Below are 20,577 nucleotides of genomic sequence, written 5' to 3'. Positions count from 1 at the left end.
GGTTACAGGCGTGAGCCACCGTGCCCGGCCTAAGTGTACTCAAGCCTTAGTTAAGATTTATTTATTTCTATTTATAGCAAAGACAGCTGAGATGTCAAACTCTTCCCTTTCATGGTCTCCAGTGTGGTGCCCGTGGTAACAGCGTTTCACAGGAAGCACCGTGGAGACGCAGCCCAGGGGACTGCCATGGCCCTGCGAAGGGGCAGCGTCTCTTCCCTCTGTGGTCCCCTTTACCCATTCCATGACAAATGGTAGGCAAAAAAAGATATTGCAGGAAGGCCCTCTGTGATTTACTTCATATGTTTATGTATTGGTTGAATTATTTTTGTAATTTTAAAAAAGGAAAGGCAAAGTCATTTTATAGCAAGGCCGGATGGAACTGGGCACCCTGAGTGCAGATGCCATATGTTTCTTCTGCTTCACAGGCTTCCCCCTGGAGAGAACCAGGCTGCCAGAGAGTCTGCTGTTCTCAGCAGCACAAACAGTTGCTAGAGGAAAGGTGTTAATTCCACACTCTGAGGACCAGGCTGGCCCAGATACATACTGCTCCTCAAGCCTCAGAGGCGGGAGAGGGGGACCTCCTCTTGGATTTTATGGGTTGGTTGTTACCCAGGCATAGACTTGCTGCAGGAGCTGCGATTTTTTTCACAAGAGTAGTGAGAAGGCGCATTGATTCCTAATTCACACTCAAATGGGAATACTTTTATTTTTAAAAATATAGTTTCAGTATTTTACCTTCCCTTCGCCTAGCAAGGAATGATGCGTCTGACCTTGCCAGCCAGTCACAGAAGGTACTTCCTTGTCTGCTGCCTGTGGATGGGTAAAATTTTTTTTTTTTTGAGATGGAGTCTTAGTCTCTCGCTCAGGCTGGAGTGCGGTGGCTCAATCTTGGCTCACCACAACCTCCACCTCCCAGGTTCAAGCAATTCTCTGCCTGTCTCCCGAGTAGCTGGGATCACAGCCGCCCGCCACTAAGCCCGGCCAATTTTTTGTATTTTTAGTAGACATGGGGTTTCACCATCTTGGCCAGGCTGGTCTTGAACTCCTGACCTCGTGATTCACCTGTCTCAGCCTCCCAAAATGCTGGGATTATAGGCATGAGCCACCGTGCCTGGCCATAAAATATTTTTTAAAATTTTTTTAGCCAGGCTATAGCTGCTCTGGAGGCTGAGGTGGGAGGATCACTTGAATCCAGGAGTTTTTGAGGCTGCAGTGAGCTCTGCACCAGTCTGGGTGACAGGAGACCCTGTCTCTTTAAAAAAAAAAAAAAAAAAAAAAAGCTGGGCACGGTGGCTCACGCCTGTAATCCTAGCACTTTGGGAGGCCAAGGCGGGCGGATCACCTGAGGTCAGGAGTTCAAGACCAGCCTGACCAACATGGAGAAACCCCGTCTCTACTAAAAATACAAAATTAGCCGGGCATGGTAGTGCATGCCTGTAATCCCAGCTACTCAGGAGGCTGAGACAGGAGAATGGTGTGAACCCGGGAGGCGGAGCTTGCCTGTCTCTGCTAAAAATACAAAAATTAGCTGGGCATGGTGGTGCGCATCTGTAGTCCCAGCTATTTGGGAGGCTGAGGCAGGAGAATCACTTGAACCCAGGAGGCAGAGGTTGCAGTGAGCCAAGATCGCGCCACTGCACTCCAGCCTGGGCAACAGAGCAAGACCCCATCTCAAAAATAAAAATAAATATAAAATAAGCAACCAGGAATGAAACACACCTGTGGAGGCAGGGAACTCAGGAAATCAAGGAAGAAAAAGGTGGTAAGTACAGGATGAAACATCACTTACCTAACTTCCCTTCCCACAACGTCACTAAAGCTATAGGAAAGGAATGAAAAAGATATCAACTCACATGGGCAAATAAAATGGAAACAATAACAGCAATAGACGGGAAATTTAACAAAGTATTTGGAACACACCCAAAAAACTGGATGAAAAAGCTCACATTTTAGCAATAAAGGGAAGTAGAATGATATTTATAGGAGTTTTAAAAATCTATTATGGGCTGGGTGTGGTCAAACTTTGGGAGGCCGAAGGGGGTGGATCACCTGAGGTCAGGAGTTCGAGACCAGCCTGGCCAACATGGTGAAACCCTGTCTCTACTAAAAATACAAAAATTAGTTGGGTGTGGTGGCACACCCCTGTAATCCCAGCTACTCGGGAGGTTGCAGTGAGCTGAGATTGCGCCACTGCACTCCAGCCTGGGTGACAGAGCAAGACTCCAACTCAAAAAAAAAAAGCAAGGCGCGGTGGCTCATGCCTGTAATCCCAACACTTTGGGAGGCTGAGGTGGGCAGATCACGAGGTCAGGAGATCGAGACCATCTTGGCTAACACAGTGAAACCGTCTCTACTAAAAATACAAAAAAATAGCCGGGCGTGGTGGTGGGCGCCTGTAGTCTCAGCTACTCGGGAGACTGAGGCAGGAGAATGGCGTGAACCTGGGAGGTGGAGCTTGCAATGAGCCGAGATCCCACCACTGCACTCCAGCCTGGGCAAGAGTGAGAATCAGTCTCAAAAAAAAAAAAAAAAAAAATTGGCCAGGCACAGTGGCTTATGCCTGTAATCCCAGCACTTTGGGAGGCCGAGGCGGGCAGATCACCTGAGGTCTGGAGTTCAAGACCAGCCTCACCAACATGGAGAAAACCCATCTCTACTAAAAATATAAAATTATCCAGGCGTGGTGGTACATGCCTGTAATCCCAGCTACTCGGGAGGCTGAGGCAGGAGAATCGCTTGAACCCAGGAGGTGGAGGTTGGGGTGAGCCGAGATTGGGCCATTGCACTCCAGCTTGGGCAACAGAACAAGACTCCGTCTCAATAAATAAATAAATAAAATAAAAATGCGGGTTGCCTGTGGCATGGTGGAAATTGGGCTGTGGAGGCAGGGCTGTGCCAGAGGGGAAAACCGGACTTAGATGCACTTCCCTGAGAGGTGGAGACAGCCCAGCCTGTGGCCACCCAAATGCATCGGAGCCTGATTGATACCTGGAGACATGTTGATAGAGGCCAAAGTGGTTACAGGACAGCCACCGCGAGGAGCTGCTACCAGGAATCCTCTCCAATGAACTCCTCTCCTGGAGGAAACTCAAGAGGTGACAACGAGCTGATTTTTAACCAAAATGCTTGTACCCGCTCAGATTTCAGTGTCTTGGAGCGCAGAGTCCATGAATGAGGTGCCTCCTGTATAGGTGAGGGAGGGTATCTGGGAGTCATCTCGCCCCTCCCATATCCCCCAACGTTCTCAGCCATTATCAGTCACAGCTACCCTACCAGACCCGCTTTCTTCCATCATGCCCATTTCAGAACAATGAACGACTAGACAGTTTTTTTTCCTTTTAATTCAGAAAGAGAAAGGGAAGGAAATAAAAAAAAAAAGTGTGTTTAAATTACTATTGCAGAAAAGATCTGGCTGGATGCTGGGACCTACCTCTTCCAGGATGGGGATTCATGATTTATTTAATTTTTTTGAGACAGGGTCGTGCTCTGTCGCCCAGGCTGGAGTGCAGCGGCACAATCTCGGCTCACTGCAACTTTCGCCTCCTGGATTCAAGGAATTCTCCTGCCTCAGCCTTCCAAGTAGTTGGGATTACAGGTGCGCACCACTGCGCCTGGCTAATTTTTGTTTTGTTTTTTTTTTTTTGGTAGAGACGAGGTTTCACCATGTTGGCCAGGCTGGTCTCGAACTCCTGACCCTAAGTATTAAGTAATCCGCCCGCCTTGGCCTCCCAAAGTGCTGGGATGACAGGTGTGAGCCACCGTACCTGGCGGGATTCATGATTTAAAGCAAAAGAAAAACAAAAAGGAAATAAATTATTCTGCTCAATACTGTTTGGCATAATTGCATTGCTATTTCATCAACACTCAAAACAGCCTCTTCAGGAAGCACTGAGATGGGAGTGGCAAGACTGGCTGAGGCCTAGCTCTCTAAAACGGTGGGGGAGGCGGGGGGCGCCCTGAGAGAGGCATTCTACTAACCCCACCCCAATCACCCCTATTTTTACTCTTTCTACTTTCGGAATTGGAAAGAACGACACTCGAGCTAGGTTTCAATATATTAACTTTCAGGGGCCCACTGCCCATCCCAACCCTCCCCTAACAAAGTCCCCTGCCGGTCCCTGTTCCCCCAGCCAGCTGCAGGAACCTACCAACGGCCAGGAAGCTGCCTGGTGGTGTCAACTAAGAAAAAGGGGAGCATCTGCGCCGTCACTATTGGGGAGGGGGCTCTATTAGTGGTTTGAGAGCTTCACAGAAGCCTTCCCCCTCCTAAACCTCCCCAGCCTCGAAGGGGGAGAATTCCACCAGCAGCCCCGCCAGGGACCTAAGCTGGGTTCAGCCACGCAAGCAGCTTCCAGGTGGAACCCCGGCCGCGAGCTTCCCAGCCCTTCTAGAGCGGGAGATGGAGAGCAGGGTGGAGGCAGGCGGCCTGCGGCGCGCAAGTCTCCTCTTCCCCGGCGGGCTCCCGGTTGCGGGCTCTGCCAGCTCAGAATTTGCAAAGAATCTGCGGTTTGGCCACCCACGGCAGCTTCAGCTTAACCAAAGAATGAGCCCCAGGCAAAGTCACCCCCAGGCAAGAGGCGATGGGTGGAGGAGGAGGTGCATGCAGCGGGCAGCCGCGCCCATCGCCAGCCTCCTTCCGCCGTACAGCCCCCTCCCCAGGGGCCAGAGCCGGCCGAAGAGTGGGGGTAGGGAGGGAGTCGGGGGGGCAGGGGATTTTTTTCCAGAGCAACAGGTAGGCTGGTGAGGAGGCCTCGGGCCCAGGGAGAGGCGCTGAGAAGGCTGCGGGTGAACGGGAGGGTCGAGGGCACACGTGAGTGACAGCACCTTGCATTGAAGGGGACAGGGCTTCCTCGAGCCCTGCCCTGTCCCCTCCACCTGTCCGGAGTTCGGCCCGGGAGCACCCCACCCCGCAGTGGGCGCCACTCCCGGCTTCCTGGAGACGCAGGAAGCCCTGGGGGCGCGGCCATCCCACCGCGCGGCCGAGGTGGGACTGGGGGTCCCGCAGCGACCGCTTTTCTTTGGTGGGTCTGCACGCACCCATCCGGGCAGGCGGGGAAAGGGGCCGGGCGGCCACCTCTCTCCTGAGGCCCGCAACGACCGACCGCTCTCCTCCGGGTCTGGCCAGCGACTGAGACGCTCCTCCGACCGAGGCTGAGGGAAGTACTTCGCCGAGGCCCGCGCCATGCTCTCCTCCTCAGAAAGCGTGAAAGAAAACCCTAACCCAAAGCATGAGGGAGTGGGGATTGAGCAGCCGCTGGCCCGCCCCCGAAGGCCATTGATTGGAGGAGACTGGACACAGGGCCGGAAGTTCTCCTTTAGTCACATGATTGGCTGGGAGAAACAGAAGCTCCACCCGACCGCAGCGCAGATTGGTGCCAGGCCTGGCCGGTCCCCCAGTCTCGTGATTGGCGGGGCACAGCAGACACCCCTGGGCTACAGCATGATTGGTCCCGGGTTGCTGGTCCCGGGTCCCTGGCCGGAGCCCCGGTGCCTGATAGATGGGCCGGGAGGGTCGCGGCGAGGCCTGGCTCAGTTGCCCCGGTAGACTTCGATCTTGCTGGCCTTGGCCAGCATGTCGATGATGTGGGCCTCGAAGTCCGCGTCGTGCACGCCAGTCTTCCGGAACTCGCCCGCGTACCGGTTGTTCTCCCAGTAGTGGTGCCAGTTGCCCCGGCTGTCGGCCCCGAACCCGTACACGTTCACCTGCGGGGAAGCGCAGCGGAGCGTCACCCCAGGCGGGGACCTGGAGGATGGCGCGGGGCGGGCTCGGGATGACAGGGAGGAGAGGAGGGCGGGAGGCCCCGGAGAGATGCAGGAGCCCCCAGGCCTGGTCTAAGGACATGGACTCACATGGGGACACCACCTTCCCTTTGCAGCCCTTGCAAATTCCTCCTTTTTTTTTTTTTTTTTAACGGAGTACTTTGATCAGCACCACTCAATGAAGCACTTGCCGGCAAAGTGGGCGTGCTGGGCCTCAGCTCTGCTCTTCATTGCACGGCAGCCCTGGCCACTGGTGGAACGGGTTCCGAACGACTGAGTTCCATTTTTACACGAAGTAGGCCTGGGGCTCAGAGCTGGTGGAGGCAGTCGTCCAGCTGGAATTCAACTACATACACTCTCCATTCTATTTATGGTGTTTTTTTTTTCTTTTCTTTTTCAAGACAGCGTCTCATTCTGTCGCCCAGGCTGGAGTGCAATGCCGCTATCTCGGCTGACTGCAACCTACGCCTCCTGGGTTCAAGCGATTTTCCTGCCTCAGCCTCCCGAGTAGCTGAGATTACAGGCGTGCCCCACTATGCCTGGCTAATTTTTTGTACTTTTAGTAGAGATGGGGCTTCACCATGTTGGCCAGGCTGGTCTTGAACTCCTGACCTCAAGTAATCCACCCGCCTCAGCTTCCCAAAGTGCTGGGATAACAGGCGTCAGCCACCGCGCACGGCCAATAACTTAACTTTTTAATGAAGAGATTTTGGATTTGGTAGAATCATGAAAGCAGAAACGTTTGGGAAAGGCATATCTATACTTTATAACCTAGAGATGGGGGAAACCAAGGCCACATGGATTCTGTCTACAGAAGCACATTCCTCTGATAGCCTGCTAAGACCCGAGAAGGCCTGCACTCCTCTGTTCCATGGGTTCCCACCACCCACACCACGGGCCTACCCACCTCATCACACACATGCAGGGCAAAGAAAAGCACCAGCATCCCCGTGGAAGGGTACCGCCCGTGATGCTCTGTCCACCTGTCGTGGATATACTTGAAGAAGGCTGGGTTGTAGATCTGGACCTGGGAGAAGGGACGACAGGTATGTGAGGGGTTTAGGGGCAGAGATTCAGGCTAGACTGAGCAGCTTCTACTTGTCTATGCCTGTCAGAGACCTGTGCGTCTGTGTCTCCTGAATCGTGTAGCACCTGCTGGGGTCAGGCATCTTGGCAGATGGGGACCCTGAGGTTCTGCAGGGGAACTGGAACACCTGAGCTACAGGACCAGGCACACAAGGCTGGGCCAGCACTGTTTCCACTGAGGTGGGGAGGAAGCGGAGAGCTTACCTTTTCTTTATCCACTCGAAGGAAGGACTTCACTGGGGCATAGGTGCTGTAAGCAAAAAGAAAGAAAGATAACATTTCAGGCCGGGCGTGGTGGCTCACATCTGTAATCCCAGCACTTTGGGAGGCTGAGGCAGGTGGATCACCTGAGGCCAGGAGTTTGAGGCTAGCCTGACCAACATGGTGAAACCCCATCTCTACTAAAAAAAACAAAAATTAGCTGGGTGTGGTGGAGCACGGCTGTTATCCCAGCTACTTGGGAGGCTGAGGTTTCAGTGAGCTGAGATCACACCACTGCACTCCAGCCTGGGTGACAGAGTGAGACTGTCAAAAAAAAAAGGAAAGGAAAGGAAAGGGGAGGGGAGGGGAGGGGAAGGGAAAGGAGAAAGGAAAAGAAGGGAAAGGAGAAGGAAAAGGAGAAAGGAAAGGAAGAAAAGATAACATTTCAGGTGGCCCCACGGGACCTAGGGATGCCCCACCCCCCTGCCCACACCAGGCCTGAGCAATGTCAGCCCCACAACTTCCAGACTGCTCTGCTTCTGGACTGCTCTCCCGTGGCTTGTTCATCACTGCCATGCCTTACTCTAAAGCCTTCAATGGTCCCCATGGCATCCAAGATAAAATGGGAATGTTTTCGGCAAGTGATGGGGCCTTCCCTAGACCAGCCCCAACCTTCCTCCCCTAGCTCTCTGCTCCATTAGAGTTGGCAATCATCTCAAATCCACCATGTCTCTGCTCTCACCCCTGCCCTCGATCCAGTCCCCTCAGGCTTCCCAGACCACACCTCCCTGTAGCCAGCCATGGCCCCCGTAACCTACATGCCTTTCTCTGAGTGTCTATGGTACTTCAACTCTACTGCACCCATTTTAGCCCTCAGGTCTCCCAAACATGAGATAATGAACATCCTAAAGTCAGGAAACTGTAACTCATTACTTTTATGTTTATAAAATACGTGGTGATGATACCCAAAAGGTAGAACATAAACCAAGCATCCTTGAAGGATAAACGGATAAACAAAATGGGTATATCCCTACATTGGCATAGTATTCAGCCTTTAAAAAAACACAGGAAATTGTGACACATGCTACAACATGGATGAACTATGAGGACATTATGCTAAGTAAAGTAAGTCAGACAAAAGGACAAATACTGTTATGATCCCACTTACGTGAGGCATAAAGAATAGTCAAATCACGGCCGGGTGCAGTGGCTCATGCCTGTAATCCCAGCACTTTGGGAGGCCGAGGGGGGCAGATCACAAGGTCAAGAGATTGAGACCATCCTGGCCAACATGGTAAAACCTTGTCTCTACTAAAAATACAAAAATTAGCTGGGCGTGGTGGCGCACGCCTGTAGTCCCAGCTACTTGGGAGACTGAGGCAGGAGAATCGCTTGAACCAGGGAGTCTGAGGTTGCAGTGAGCCGACATTGTGCCACACTGTACTCCATCCTGGCGACAGAGTGAGACTCTTGTCTCAAAAAAAAAAAAAAAAAAGTCAAATCAGGCTGGGTGCGGTGGCTCACGCCTATAATCCCAGCACTTTGGGAGGCCAAGTTGGGCGGATCACCTGAGGTCAGGAGTTCGAGACCAGCCTGGCCATCTCTACTAAAAATACAAAAATTAGCCGGGCATGGTGGCCCATGCCTGTAGTCCCAGCTACTCAGGAGGCTGAGGCACGAGAATCGCTTGAACCTGGGAGGCAGAGGTTGCAGTGAGCCGAGATCATGCCATTGCACTACAGGCTGGGCAACAGAGCGAGACTCAGGCTCAAAAACAAACAAACAGTCCGGGAGCGGTCGCTCATGCCTGTAATCCCAGCACTTTGGGAGGTTGAGGCGGGCAGATCACAAGGTCAGGAGATCGAGACCATCCTAGCTAACACGGTGAAACCCTGTCTCTACTAAAAATACAAAAAATTAGCTGGGCGTGGTGGTGCTTGCCTGTAGTCTCAGCTACTCGGGAGGCTGAGGCAGGAGAATCGCTTGAACCCAGGTTGCAGTGAGCCGAGAAGGCGCCATTGCACTCCAGCCTGGGTGACAGAGTGAGACTCTGTCTCCAAAAACAAACAAACGAACAAAAAAGAATAGTTAAATCATAGAGACAGAAAGTAGAATAAGGTTACCTGGGGTTGAGGGGAGAATGGAGTTTCCATTTGGGATAATGAAAACGTTCTGGAAATGGAGAGTAGTGATGGCTATACAATAATGTGAATATACTTAATGTTACTGAGCTTTACACTTAAAAATAGTTAAAATGGCAAATGTTATATTGTGTATATTTTACCACACAACAAAAATATATGGTGAGACAGAGTAGATTAATGGTTGCCTAGGGCTCGGGGTGGGAGGAGTGGGGGTGATGGCTTACGGATCTGGGGGTATCTTTAGATTTTTATCTTTAGATTAAAGACCCTTAGAACATGAAAATGTTCCTTTTTTGGTTCTTTTTTTTTTTTTTGAGGCAGAGCCTTGCTTTGTTGCCCAGGCTGGAGTGCAGTGGCGCAATCTGAGGTCATTGCAACCTCTGCCTCCCGGGTTCAAGTGATCCGATCCTCCCACCTCATCCTTGAGTGGCTAGGACTACAGGAGCATGCCACCATATCTGGCTAATTTTTGTATTTTTTGTAGAGACAGAGTTTCGCCATGTTGCCCAAGGTGGTCTCAAACTCTTGGGCTCAAACAGTCTACCCTCCCTGGCCTCCTAGAGTGCTGGGATTACAGGTGTGAGCCACTGCACCCAGCAAAACAGGAAAATGGGTTTTTTTTTGTTTGTTTGTTTGTTTTTGACGGAATCTGTCGTCAGGCTGGAATGCAGTGGCACAATCTCGTCTCACTGTAACCTCTGCCTCCCAGGTTCGAGCGATTCTCCTGCCTCAGCCTCCCAAGTAGCTGGCACTACAGACGTGCACCACCACACCCAGCTATTTTTTTTTTTTTTTTTTTGAGACAGAGTCTCGCTCTGTCACCCAGGCTGGAGTGCAGTGGCGCGATCTCAGCTTACTGCAAGCTCCACCTCCCAGGTTCATGCCATTCTCCTGCCTCAGCCTCCCAAGTAGCTGGGACTACGGGCGCCCGCCACCACGCCCGGCTAATTTTTTTTATTTTTTAGTAGAGACGGGGTTTCACGGTGTTAGCCAGGATGGTCTCGATCTCCTTACCTTGTGATCCGCCCACCTCGGTCTCTCAAAGTGCTGGGATTACAGGCATGAGCCATCACGCCCGGCCGGCCACACCCAACTAATTTTTGTATTTTTAGTAGAGACAAGGTTTCACCATGTTGGCCAGGATGGTCTTGATCTCTTGACCTCATGATCTGCCCACATCGGCCTCCCAAAGGGCTGAGATTACAGGCGTGAGCCACCGTGCCCGCCCAAAAATTTTTATTCTTTTTTGTGACAGAGTTTTGCTCTTGTTGCCCAGGCTAGAGTGCAATGGTGTGGTCTTGGCTCACTGCAACCTCCACCTCCCGAGCTCGAGCGATTCTCCTGTCTCAGCGTCCTGAGTAGCTGAGATTACAGGCGCATGCCACCACGCCTAGCTAATTGTTTTATTTTTAGTAGAGACAAGGTTTCACCATGTTGGCCAGGCTGGTCTCGAACTCCTGACCTCGTGATCCACCCACCTCGACCTCCCGACCTCGTGATCCACCCGCCTCGACCTTCCAAGGTGCTGGGATTACAGGCATGAGCCACAGTGCCCGGCCATGAAAATGTTTTAAAATTAATTGTGGGGCCGGGTGTGGTGGCTCATGCCCTGTAATCCCAGCACTTCGGGAGGCCAAGGTGAGCAGATCACCTGAGGTCAGAAGTTTGAGACCAGCCTGGCCAACATAGCGAAACCCCATCTCTACTAAAAATACAAAAATTAGCCAGGTCCGTGGTCACACATGCCTGTAATCCTAGCTACTCGGGAGGCCGAGGCAGGAAAATCACTTGAACCTGGGAGGTGGAGGTTACAGTGAGCTGAGATTGTGCCACTGCACTCCAGTCTGGGCAACAGAGTGAGACTCCGTTTCAAAAAAAATTAATTGTGGGCCAGATGTGGTGGCTCATGCCTGTAATCTCAACACGATGGGAGCCTGAGGCAGGTGGATCACTTGATGTCAGGAGTTCGAGACCAGCCTGGCCAACATGGCAAAACACCGTCTCTACTAAAAATACAAAAATTAGCCAGGCGTGGTGGCATGTGCCTGTAATCCCAGCTACTCGGGAGGGTGAGGCACGAGAATCCCTTAAACGGGAGGTAGAGGTTGCAGTGAGCCAAGATTGCGCCACTGCACTCCAACCTGGGTTAATAGAGTGAGACTCCATCTCAAAAAAAAATAAAATTTAAAAAAATTAAAATTAATTGTAGTCATGGTTATACAACTCTGAATACATAAGAAGTTACTGGACTGTACACATTAAATAGCTGAGATGTATGGGATATGAATCATATCTTGATAAAGCTGTTAAAAAATATACTTGGTGAACTAGATTTCCCATGGTTCCCAGCTATGATGGGACAACTGCCCCCGAAGAAAGTCCTCAGAAGGCAGAGCTCCCTCAGTCAGGAGCCATCACCCAGAACGGAGACCAAAACCAGATGGTCTGGCTCACGCCTATAGTCCCAGCACTTTGGGAGCCCGAGGTAGGTGGATCACCTGAGGTCAGGAGTTCGAGATCAGCCTGACTAACATGAAGAAACCTGTCTCTACTAAAATACAAAATTAGCCGGGCATGGTGGTGCATCCCTGTAATCCCAGCTACTCAGGAGGCTGAGGCAAGAGAATTGCTTGAACCCGGGAGGCGGATGTTGAAGTGAGCCAAGATCGCGCCATTGCACCCCAGCCTGGGCAATAAGAGCGAAATTCTGTCTCCAAAAAAAAAAAACAAAAAAAAACAACCAGATGGTCCTTCCTCATCTTTCCACCATCAGTATACTGTGTCACCACGCAGGAGGTGACACAGAGCAAGCTGTGCCTTCAGCTCACCCACCAACTTAGGCCCTCCCTTCTCACCAGCCCCTCTTGGCCAAAATGTTCAATGAAAGGAATCCTACAATCTGGCCCCTAGGAAGACTCTGCCCAAGGTGGTCCTGTCACCCATATTCTACCCAGGCCAGCAAGAGGCTCACAATCGGATCTGCCCCGTGGACAAGGCACTGGCGATCCACAGAAGGTCCAGGGCCTTGAAGGGCACCAGCACGAAGCTGACGTTGGCGGGCAGGTTCTTGGCACTCTCAGGGTACATGAAATGGTGGGTGGTTCGGCTGCCAACATCCTGCTCAAAGCCCACGGTTGGCGCCTGATTCATCCTGCAGGGACAAGAGGGTGACATGAGAATCAACTGCCATGGAAACTGGTACAAGATTCTTAGAGGACAGTTCGAAGCCATCCATCAAAAATGCAAATGGGTGTATACTCCAACGTAGCAATTCCATTGCTAGAAATCTGCCCTATAAAAATGGTTACAAAGGTGTGCAAAGATGTGTATGAGGATATTCACTGCAGAATTATTTACAATAGTAACACTAGAATCAATCAAACAGGCCGGGTGTGGTGGCTCACACATGTAATCCCGGCACTTTGGGAGGCCAAGGTGGATGGACTGCTTTGAGGTCAGGAGTTCAAGACCAGCCTTAGCCAACATGGCGAAACCCCATCTTTACTAAAAAAAAAAAAAACCAAATACAAAATTAGCTGGGCATGGTGGCATGTACCTGTAATCCCAGCAACCTAGGAGACTGAGGCAGGTGATGTGTTTGAACCTGGAGGCAGAGACTGCAGTGAGCCGAGATCACACCACCGCACTCCAGGCTGGGTGACAGAACAAGACTCTGTCTCCAAAAAAAAAAAAAAAAAGGTTGGCCGGGTGCGGTGGCTCACGCCTGTAATCCCAGCACTTTGGGAGGCCGAGGCGGGCGGATCACCAGGTCAGGAGATCGAGACCATGGTGAAACCCCATCCCTACCAAAAAAAAAAAAAAAAAAAAAAAAAAGGTTACTGTCAGAGTAACATTGGGGGCTTAACTCATTTTTACTGTATATGTTTTTATTTATTTACTTTTAATTATTATTATTTTTGAGACAAGGTCTCACTCTGTCACCCAGGCTGGAGTGCAGTGGTACTATCTTGGCTCACTGCAACCTCCACCTCTGCCTCCCAGGTTCAAGCGATTCTCCTGCCTCAGCTTCCTGAGTAGATGGGACTACAAACATGTGCCAGCACGCCCAGCTAATTTTTTGGTTGAGACGGAGTCTCACCCTGTCGCCCAGGCTGGAGTCCAGTGGTGCAATCTCACCTCACTGCAACCTCCACCTCCTGGGTTCAAGGGATTCTCCTGCCTCAGCCTCCCGAGTAGCTGGGATTACAGGCGTTAGCCACTAAATCCGGCTAATTTTTTGTATTTTTAGTAGAGACGGGGTTTCACCATGTTGGCCAGGCTGGTCTTGAACTCCTGACCTCAAATGATCCGCCTGCCTCAGCCTCCCAGAGTACTGGGATTACAAGCGTGACCCACCGCACCCAGCCACTTTTGTATTTTTAGTAGAGAAGAGGTTTTGCCACGTTGGCCAGGCTGGTCTCAAACTCCTGGTCGCATGCAATCTGCCTGCCTCGGCTTCCCAAAGTGCTAGGATTACAGCCGTGAGCCACCGAGCCCAGCCATTTTTGTATTTTTAGTAGAGACGGTTTGTTTTGTTGAGACGGAGTCTCATACTCTCGCCTAGGCTGGAGTACAGTGGCGCCATCTCGGCTCACTGCAAGCTCCGCCTCCTGGGTTCAAGCCATTCTCCTGCCTCAGCCTCCCGAGTAGCTGGGACTATAGGCATCTGCCACCACACCCGGCTAATTTTTTGTTATTTTTAGTAGAGACAGAGTTGTACCATGTTAGCCAGGATGGTCTCGATCTCCTGACCTTGTAATCCGCCCGCTTTGGCCTCCCAAAGTGCTGGAATTACAGGTATGAGCCAATTCCCCTTGGCCTTTTTTTTTTTTTTCTGAGACAGGAGTCTCGCTCTGTCGCCCAGGCTGGAGTGCAGTGGCGCGCTCTCGGCTCACTGCAAGCTCCGCCTCCCGGGTTCACGCCATTCTCCTGCCTCAGCCTCCTGAGTAGCTGGGACTACAGGCGCCCACCACCACACCCGGCTATTTTTTTTTTTTTTTTTTTTTTGTATTTTCAGTAGAGACAGGGTTTCACCCTGATAGCCAGGATGGTCTCCATCTCCTGACCTCGTGATGCGCCTGCCTCGGCCTCCCAAAGTGGTGGGATTACAGTCATGAACCACCGCGCCGGGCCGAGATGGGGTTTTGCCATGTTGGCCAGGGTGGTCTCAAACTCCTGGCCTCAAGCAATCTGCCTGCCTTAGCCTCCCAAAGTGCTGGGATTACAGGCGTGAGCCACCGAGCCCAGCCATTTTGTTTGTTTGGGGTTGTTTTTCTTTTTTTTGGAGAGGGAGTCTTGCTCTGTTGCCCAGGCTGGAGTGCAGTGTCACAATCTCGGCTCACTGCAAGCTCCGCCTTCTGGGTTCACGCCATTCTCCTGCCTCAGCCTCCCAAGTAGCTGGGACTACAGGCGCCCGCCATCATGCCTGGCTAATTTTGCATTTTTAGTAGAGAGGGGGTTTCACCGTGTTAGCCAGGATAGTATCTATCTCCTGACCTCGTGATCCGCCCACCTCAGCCTCCCAAAGCGCTGTGATTACAGGCGTGAGCCACCGCACCCGGCCGTTTGTCTTTTAAGTCTCACTCTGTCACCCAGGCTGGAGTGCAGTGGCACCATCATGGCTCACTGCAGCCTCGACCTCCTGGGTTCAACTGATCCTCCAGCTTCAGCCTCCTGAGTAGCTGGGACCACAGGTGTGCATCACCATGCCTGTTTTGTTTTCTGTTTTGTAGAGATAGGGGTCTCACTATATGGTCCAGGCTGGTCTCAATCTCCTGAACTCAAGCAACCCTCCTGCCTCAGCCTCCTGAGTAGCCGGGACTACAGGCAGATGACACCAGGCCTGGCCTACTTTTATAATTTTTTAAAGAAACAACTTTTAAAGAACAGCCTTCCACAGCTTCCACCTCACTTGGCTGTTCTGCCCTCTTTCCTATAAGATGGTGAAAGTACGATAGGAAGTTCAAGCCTTCCCTCAGGCCCTGGGCCGGATGGAAGCCTCTGTCCTGCCACCCATTACCACCCATTCCTGTCTGCCGCTTTAAGACCCTGTCTGCCCTTCCACTCCAAGGCCAAGAGAAATGCCCCAAGTTCTGACGGTCTGCCCTTGCTATCTTTCTGGTGATGTGCAATGTCCCCTCTCTCCTGCTGCTGTCTGGACAGAGGGGACATTGCTGTAGCTCCTGTCTGGAAACCTTCTCTGTGGGTATAATAAGCCAAGAAGGCTTCCACTTCCTTTCAATTTGTGCAAAATACAAGACAAGTAAAAACCAAAACTCCCCTTTTTAGTATGCATCTTACGTAACAGGTGAACCAGGTTTAAACACAAACCTGTTGGTCTTTTTTTTTCTGTTACGACTGTTTATGAGCACATTCCTGTCTCACGTGGACCACCTTGTGGAATCATGACTACTAAAGCAGGGAGACCGTAACCTGGCCCTCCACTAGGAACACAGGGAGCCGGGGAAGCAGTGAGCGCAGTCTCTAGGTGGCTCTCCCGGCTTTTTATGCCAGTTTTGTAAAACCAGCACAAACATTCCCTGTCCTTACAGTGGCTGGCACCAGCTAGCTGGGCTGGGTGAGGACTTGCTGTGTTGTAGGGGCTCCCACGCTGTCTTCATCAGGGACGGGACTGGGGAGGACCATGGGCTGTGCTGTCCAGGATCCCCTCGCCCTGCCGGTCACATCACTGTGCCCCCTACCTCTCATTTTCCCTTCCCTTGAGGGTCTGGAGGGTGCTTTGGGGTGGGAGGTCTCAAAACCTAGAGAACCTCTGTGTTCCTAACCACTTCTGTTCTAGCTGGCTTCAAGCAGATGCCCAGAATTTCCTCCAGAGAAACTAACACGCTCTGTCTCCAGAACAGGGATCTACTTCCGGCCTCCCTCTCCCAAATTCATGTCCTTTAGTGAACTGCCCCTCTGAGCCCGGTCTTTAGGGTTTAGAGATCCTGTCGTCTAGAAGAGCCAAGAAGTATCCTTCCCACCCCTGAATAACTCTTAACAGCTTGTGGGCTGCTAAACTCCCCATGCAGGTGTTGGTGTCCTATGGTCACACTGACACAGTCTGTATCTGCCTCCTGCCAAGCACCCTGGGGCCTGTGAGGAACAGAGCAGTTGGAGAGGAAGCCTTAACGGGATGTCGGAGCCAGAAGTGTGTCTCAGCTGCCCTGGGTATGGCAGGGGTAAGCAGGGGGTAGAGGAATTGGGCTGGTGACATAGGCTGGCCGGGGCCTGGGCGGGGCAGGAGCTAGGATCAAGGTATGCTCTTTTTCTTCTCCTTTTTTAAATAGAGATGGGGTTTCGCCATGTTGCCCAAGCTGGTTTCGAGCTCCTGGGCTCGATCAGTCCTCTTGCCTCGGCCTCCCAAAGTAGTGGGATTACAGGCGTGAGCCATTGCGCCCAGCCAAGGTGTACACTTGACCTAAGAAACAAACTTCATCTCACCAGAGATGGTGAGGCCGAGAGATCCTGCAGAGCACAGGGCTGCAGCTGGCCCAGGCTGGCTTCTGAAGACCCACCATCTGCCTTCTGCACTGACTTGGCAGCCCGAGCTGTCATGAAGTCCCCATGGGACCTGTCAGCCAGGGTCACCCTGCCTCCAGTGCCTGTGGCTGGCCATGCTGCAGAGCCTGGCCCTCCCTTATTTCCCCGTGGTTGGCCAGACACCAGCTTCCAAACATCTGGGAATGAAGGGAGCAAGAGGTCCCAAAATATGTTTCACAGCCTCCACGGGAAAGGGAAGGAACATGGCACTCTAACAGGGACAAGGTTTTGTTTCAAGGCTCTGATTCATCTTGGAGAAGCCACGCCCTGGAAAGGGGCCAGAGCAGGACGAGGAGGATGAGCTGCATCTCTGGGACTCGGGAACACAGCATTCTAGAAATCTATCTGTCCTTGGCTGCCTCCAGCAGCTAAAGAAGTATTCAGGGACAGGGGCCCAAGTGGAGTGTGTGCCCCCTGGTTAGGACCTGGTGTTGGCTGCCTAGTCCCCTTCACTCCTGCATGTATCTGCGGCGTGCCTACTGTCTAGCGGGCACTGTTCTTGGAGTTGTGGATGGATCTGCTGGCCAACTGAGGCAAGACCAGCTCAAGTGGACTTGAAGTGGTCCACAGGGCTCAGAGGGCAAATAGGAGGAGCAAGTGGCAGCGAGGTGGGTGGGGCACAGGTGGATCAGACCATCATCTCGCTGTAACTCAGCTCAGCCCTCCAGTGGGTCTTGCTTCCAGGGCCACTGGTTCCAAACCTGGATATGTCTACAGTTGGAGTCACCCCCAGTGCCATCTGTTGTTTTTGTTTTTGAGATAGAGTCTTGCTCTGTTGCCCAGGCTAGAGTGCAGTGGTGCCATCATAGCTCACCACAGCCTCAAACTCTTGGGCTCAAATGATCCTCCTGCCTTAGCCTCCCAAGTAGCTAGGGCTACAGGCTCACACCAGCAAGCCCAGCTTATCCACTGCCATCCAGTTCCTTAGACCAGCAGACGGCCAATTACTACCCAGGTCACCCCTTCCAGAAAGTGATTCTGGGGTCCACTCTATACCACCTCCCTTCCTTACCTGGCCCCTGTGAGGAAGCATCTGTAAATTTTTTTTTTTTTTTTTGAGACAGAGTTTCTCTCTTTTTGCCCAGGCTGAAGTGCAATGGCATGATCTTGGCTCACTGCAACCTCCGCCTCCTGGGTTCAAGCGATTCTCCTGCCTCAGCCTCCCGAGTAGCTGGGATTACAGTTACCCACCACCACGCCCGGCTAATTTTTGTATTTTTAGTAGAGACGGGGTTTCACCATGTTGGCCAGGCTGGTCTCGAACTCCTGACCTCAGGTAATCTGCCTGCCTCAGCCTCCCAAAGTGCTGGGATTACAGGCATGAGCCACCGCACCCAGCCTTATAAATTTCTTTCTGCAGCCCCACCTGACAGTACCGGCCAGACGACTTAGAGCCAGTCATTTTGGGCCTGCAGGGCTTCCACCCAGGAGCTTCCTGACCATCACTGAGGTGCCTGACCAGTGAAAGCTCAAACTTGATGCAGGTGCTTCGGGCAACTAAGAGCATTGTCCTGGGCTTCCTGAGCGCCCAGAGCTGCATGGAAGTGACAGATGCCTCAATTCCCAACCTGGCCATGGTGTCTGGGGAGGGGAGAGGCCCCTCTAAGACCAGCTCCCATCCCATCTCCCTCCCATTGGGGTATGAGCAGTTGGAGGATATGGATACCCTCGGGTGGCTCCGGGGTCCTGGACAGGGTCCAGTCCAACCTGCTCACCCTCCCACTTGCACCATTTCCCAACATGAGGAAGGTCTTACATGGAATGCTGAATGCCTCCGAGACATATTGCTGCCTTCATGTTGCTATGGAGACAGCAACAGTTTCTAAGACAAAGCCCTTCCTTCTGCCTCCTGGAAAACCTGGTCTTAACTGCAATGCTCATCCTAAGAGATGCGTGAAAACTGGGCATTGGCAGGAGCTCTGTTCTTCAGGCTCTTCCTCTACCAAGGAGTCGGGTAGAAGGCATTTCTTGTCCCCAGCCAAGTCAAGAGGGGATGTCAGAAAACACAGGCTCTGGAGCAGAGCAAGCAGCCCACGTTCAGATCGTGAGCCTGCCCCCTATTCCCTGTTCATGCCCAGGCCTTCATTGCAGAGTCTCGGTCAAGACTGAATGCCTTCCCAACTCTTCTCCCTTCCTCATGGCTGGGCATAGAGGTCTTGGGAATGAATGAGCCCTAGAGCAAATACCAAACAGCTCCTTTCAGCACCCACAACATCTGCCTTCCGTGCGTCTGCCAGAGAGAATCACCTGCTGCTATGAAGCAGGATGCTAGCTGGGCTTGGGGCCCTCACTCCTTGCCCAGCTGCTGAGGGGATGAGGAGGACAGGGCCAGCTTCTGATGGGAATTTTTGTTTTTGAGACAGGGTCTCAGTCTATTGCCCAGGCTGGAGTGAACTGGTGCAATCATAGCTCACTGTAGCCTCTAACTCCTGGGTTCAAGCAATCCTCCTGCCTCAGCCACTCCAGTAGCTGGAAATACAGACACGCCACAATGCCCAGCTAATCTTTAAAAATTTTTTGTAGACACAGGGTTTCGCCATGTTACCTAGGCTGGTCTTAACTCCTGGGCTCAAGCGATCCTCCCCACCTCAGCCTCTCAAAGCGCTGGAATTACAGGTGTGAGCCACCATGCCCTGCCTCTGATGGGATTTTTCACCAAATGTCAGCCACGAATCTAATGTCAGCTCTTTCCAGAGGAATTCAGAGCCTTGGAAACAGAGTGCAGGCCTCAAGCAAAGCTTAGATTTGGGATTCTGTCTCCCCATCCACCCCAAACAGGTAAAGGAGAGAGCTCCAAGCCTGCTATGAAAGACTCTGGGAGGCAGGGCCCCACAGCACACCGGTAGCTGGCAGCATGCACCCTGCCAGACAAGGCAGAGGAGGGCAGTCCCCCTCCTGGAGGCCCGTCCTGGGCCCACCCCTGGGCTCCGCAAGGGCTCACCTCATGATGAAGTTGTGCCCGTCCACGTCCTGCCCATAGCCAGAGCCCCGCAGGTTGCCCGAGTTCCCCACCACGGCACAGCGCCGGCACTGGTGGGGGTCCCGGAAGCGGTAGGGGTTCTTGCCAGGCACTATCTGGAACAGCTTCTCCAGCACCTCATTGGTGTTGTGTGACTTGAACTGGGGCTGCAGCATCTGTGGAAGGGAGGGGAAGATGGGAAACGAGGAAGGGGAGAGGTGTGTGAAGAAGGAGGGGCCCCAGCCTCCCCTACTCTGCCCTCACTATCCTGTGTCTGGGCACAGGCCTCTTTATCCAGGGCTCTGCCAGGGAACAGGGGTTCTTTCCTCTGGGCAGTGAGGGTCTCTCCCTCTCTCAACGACAGCAAAGTCCCCGGTTGTGAGCGAGTCGCCATGTCCAGAGATTGGGTGCCCTGCTAGTCACGGGTAGCTCTGATGCACTAGAAGGGGCTCAGGGATCAAGGTGCCTTTCACACATTCTCTGGGAACCTGCAGGCCTGGGCCACGGAGCAGAGCAGTCTCCTTCAGGGGCTCCTTCCTGGTCAGCCTACAGGGGGTGCCCCCGGCACTCAGGCTGAGGACTGGGGTTGCAGAAGCTGCGTCCAGGTTGACAGTCCAGCCACTCCCTGAGCCCCAGGGAAGGGCAGAGAGGCTGATAAATTCTTTCAGAACCAGAATGGCTGGAATAAAACTGGTGTCCCCTCCTACCAGCGAGACCTGTACCAACCAACTGATGGTCAAAGACCATGAAATGAGGCAGCACCAACCAGACGCTTACGGGCCCAGCAAGTGCCACACAGGAGTGACATGGCAGGTAAGGTCTGAGCCCCGGCAAAGAGGGGCAACTTCAGTCAATTGCTGCCACGTGGGATCATGAGCCCAGAAG

At 52.5% G+C, this 20,577-nt stretch overlaps 1 protein-coding gene and 1 long non-coding RNA gene across 7 annotated transcripts in view; one reads left to right on the top strand and one right to left on the bottom strand.

Annotated features, from left to right (window-relative positions):
* Window positions 1-3,323: 3,323 nt before the first annotated feature.
* The window catches only part of ST3GAL2 (ST3 beta-galactoside alpha-2,3-sialyltransferase 2), a 61,393-nt gene continuing 44,139 nt past the window's right edge, over window positions 3,324-20,577 (bottom strand). For 4 of the 6 annotated variants that reach the window (XM_054534111.2, XM_063717772.1, XM_054534110.2 and 1 more), the window contains 5 exons: window positions 19,675-19,868; window positions 12,163-12,342; window positions 7,051-7,096; window positions 6,668-6,787; window positions 3,324-5,703 (listed from right to left, as the gene is read on the bottom strand). In XM_054534111.2, coding sequence (XP_054390086.1) covers window positions 5,530-5,703; window positions 6,668-6,787; window positions 7,051-7,096; window positions 12,163-12,342; window positions 19,675-19,868 — 714 coding nt within the window. In that variant the 3' untranslated portion in view covers window positions 3,324-5,529. The remainder of the gene's footprint in view (window positions 5,704-6,667; window positions 6,788-7,050; window positions 7,097-12,162; window positions 12,343-19,674; window positions 19,869-20,577) is intronic. The other 2 variants (XM_063717773.1, XM_024233881.3) reach the window with 1 other exon arrangement.
* LOC129050843 (uncharacterized) lies at window positions 18,562-20,529 on the top strand. Its single transcript, XR_008514673.1, has 3 exons — window positions 18,562-18,687; window positions 19,257-19,511; window positions 20,403-20,529. It is a non-coding gene; the product is annotated as an uncharacterized LOC129050843 (long non-coding RNA).

The sequence above is a fragment of the Pongo abelii genome, chromosome 18 (assembly GCF_028885655.2).
Source record: "Pongo abelii isolate AG06213 chromosome 18, NHGRI_mPonAbe1-v2.0_pri, whole genome shotgun sequence".
NCBI classification, from domain to species: Eukaryota; Metazoa; Chordata; class Mammalia; order Primates; family Hominidae; genus Pongo; species Pongo abelii.
The sequence above is the reverse complement of the archived record's forward strand: the minus strand, read 5'-3'. Positions and strand labels throughout refer to the sequence as shown.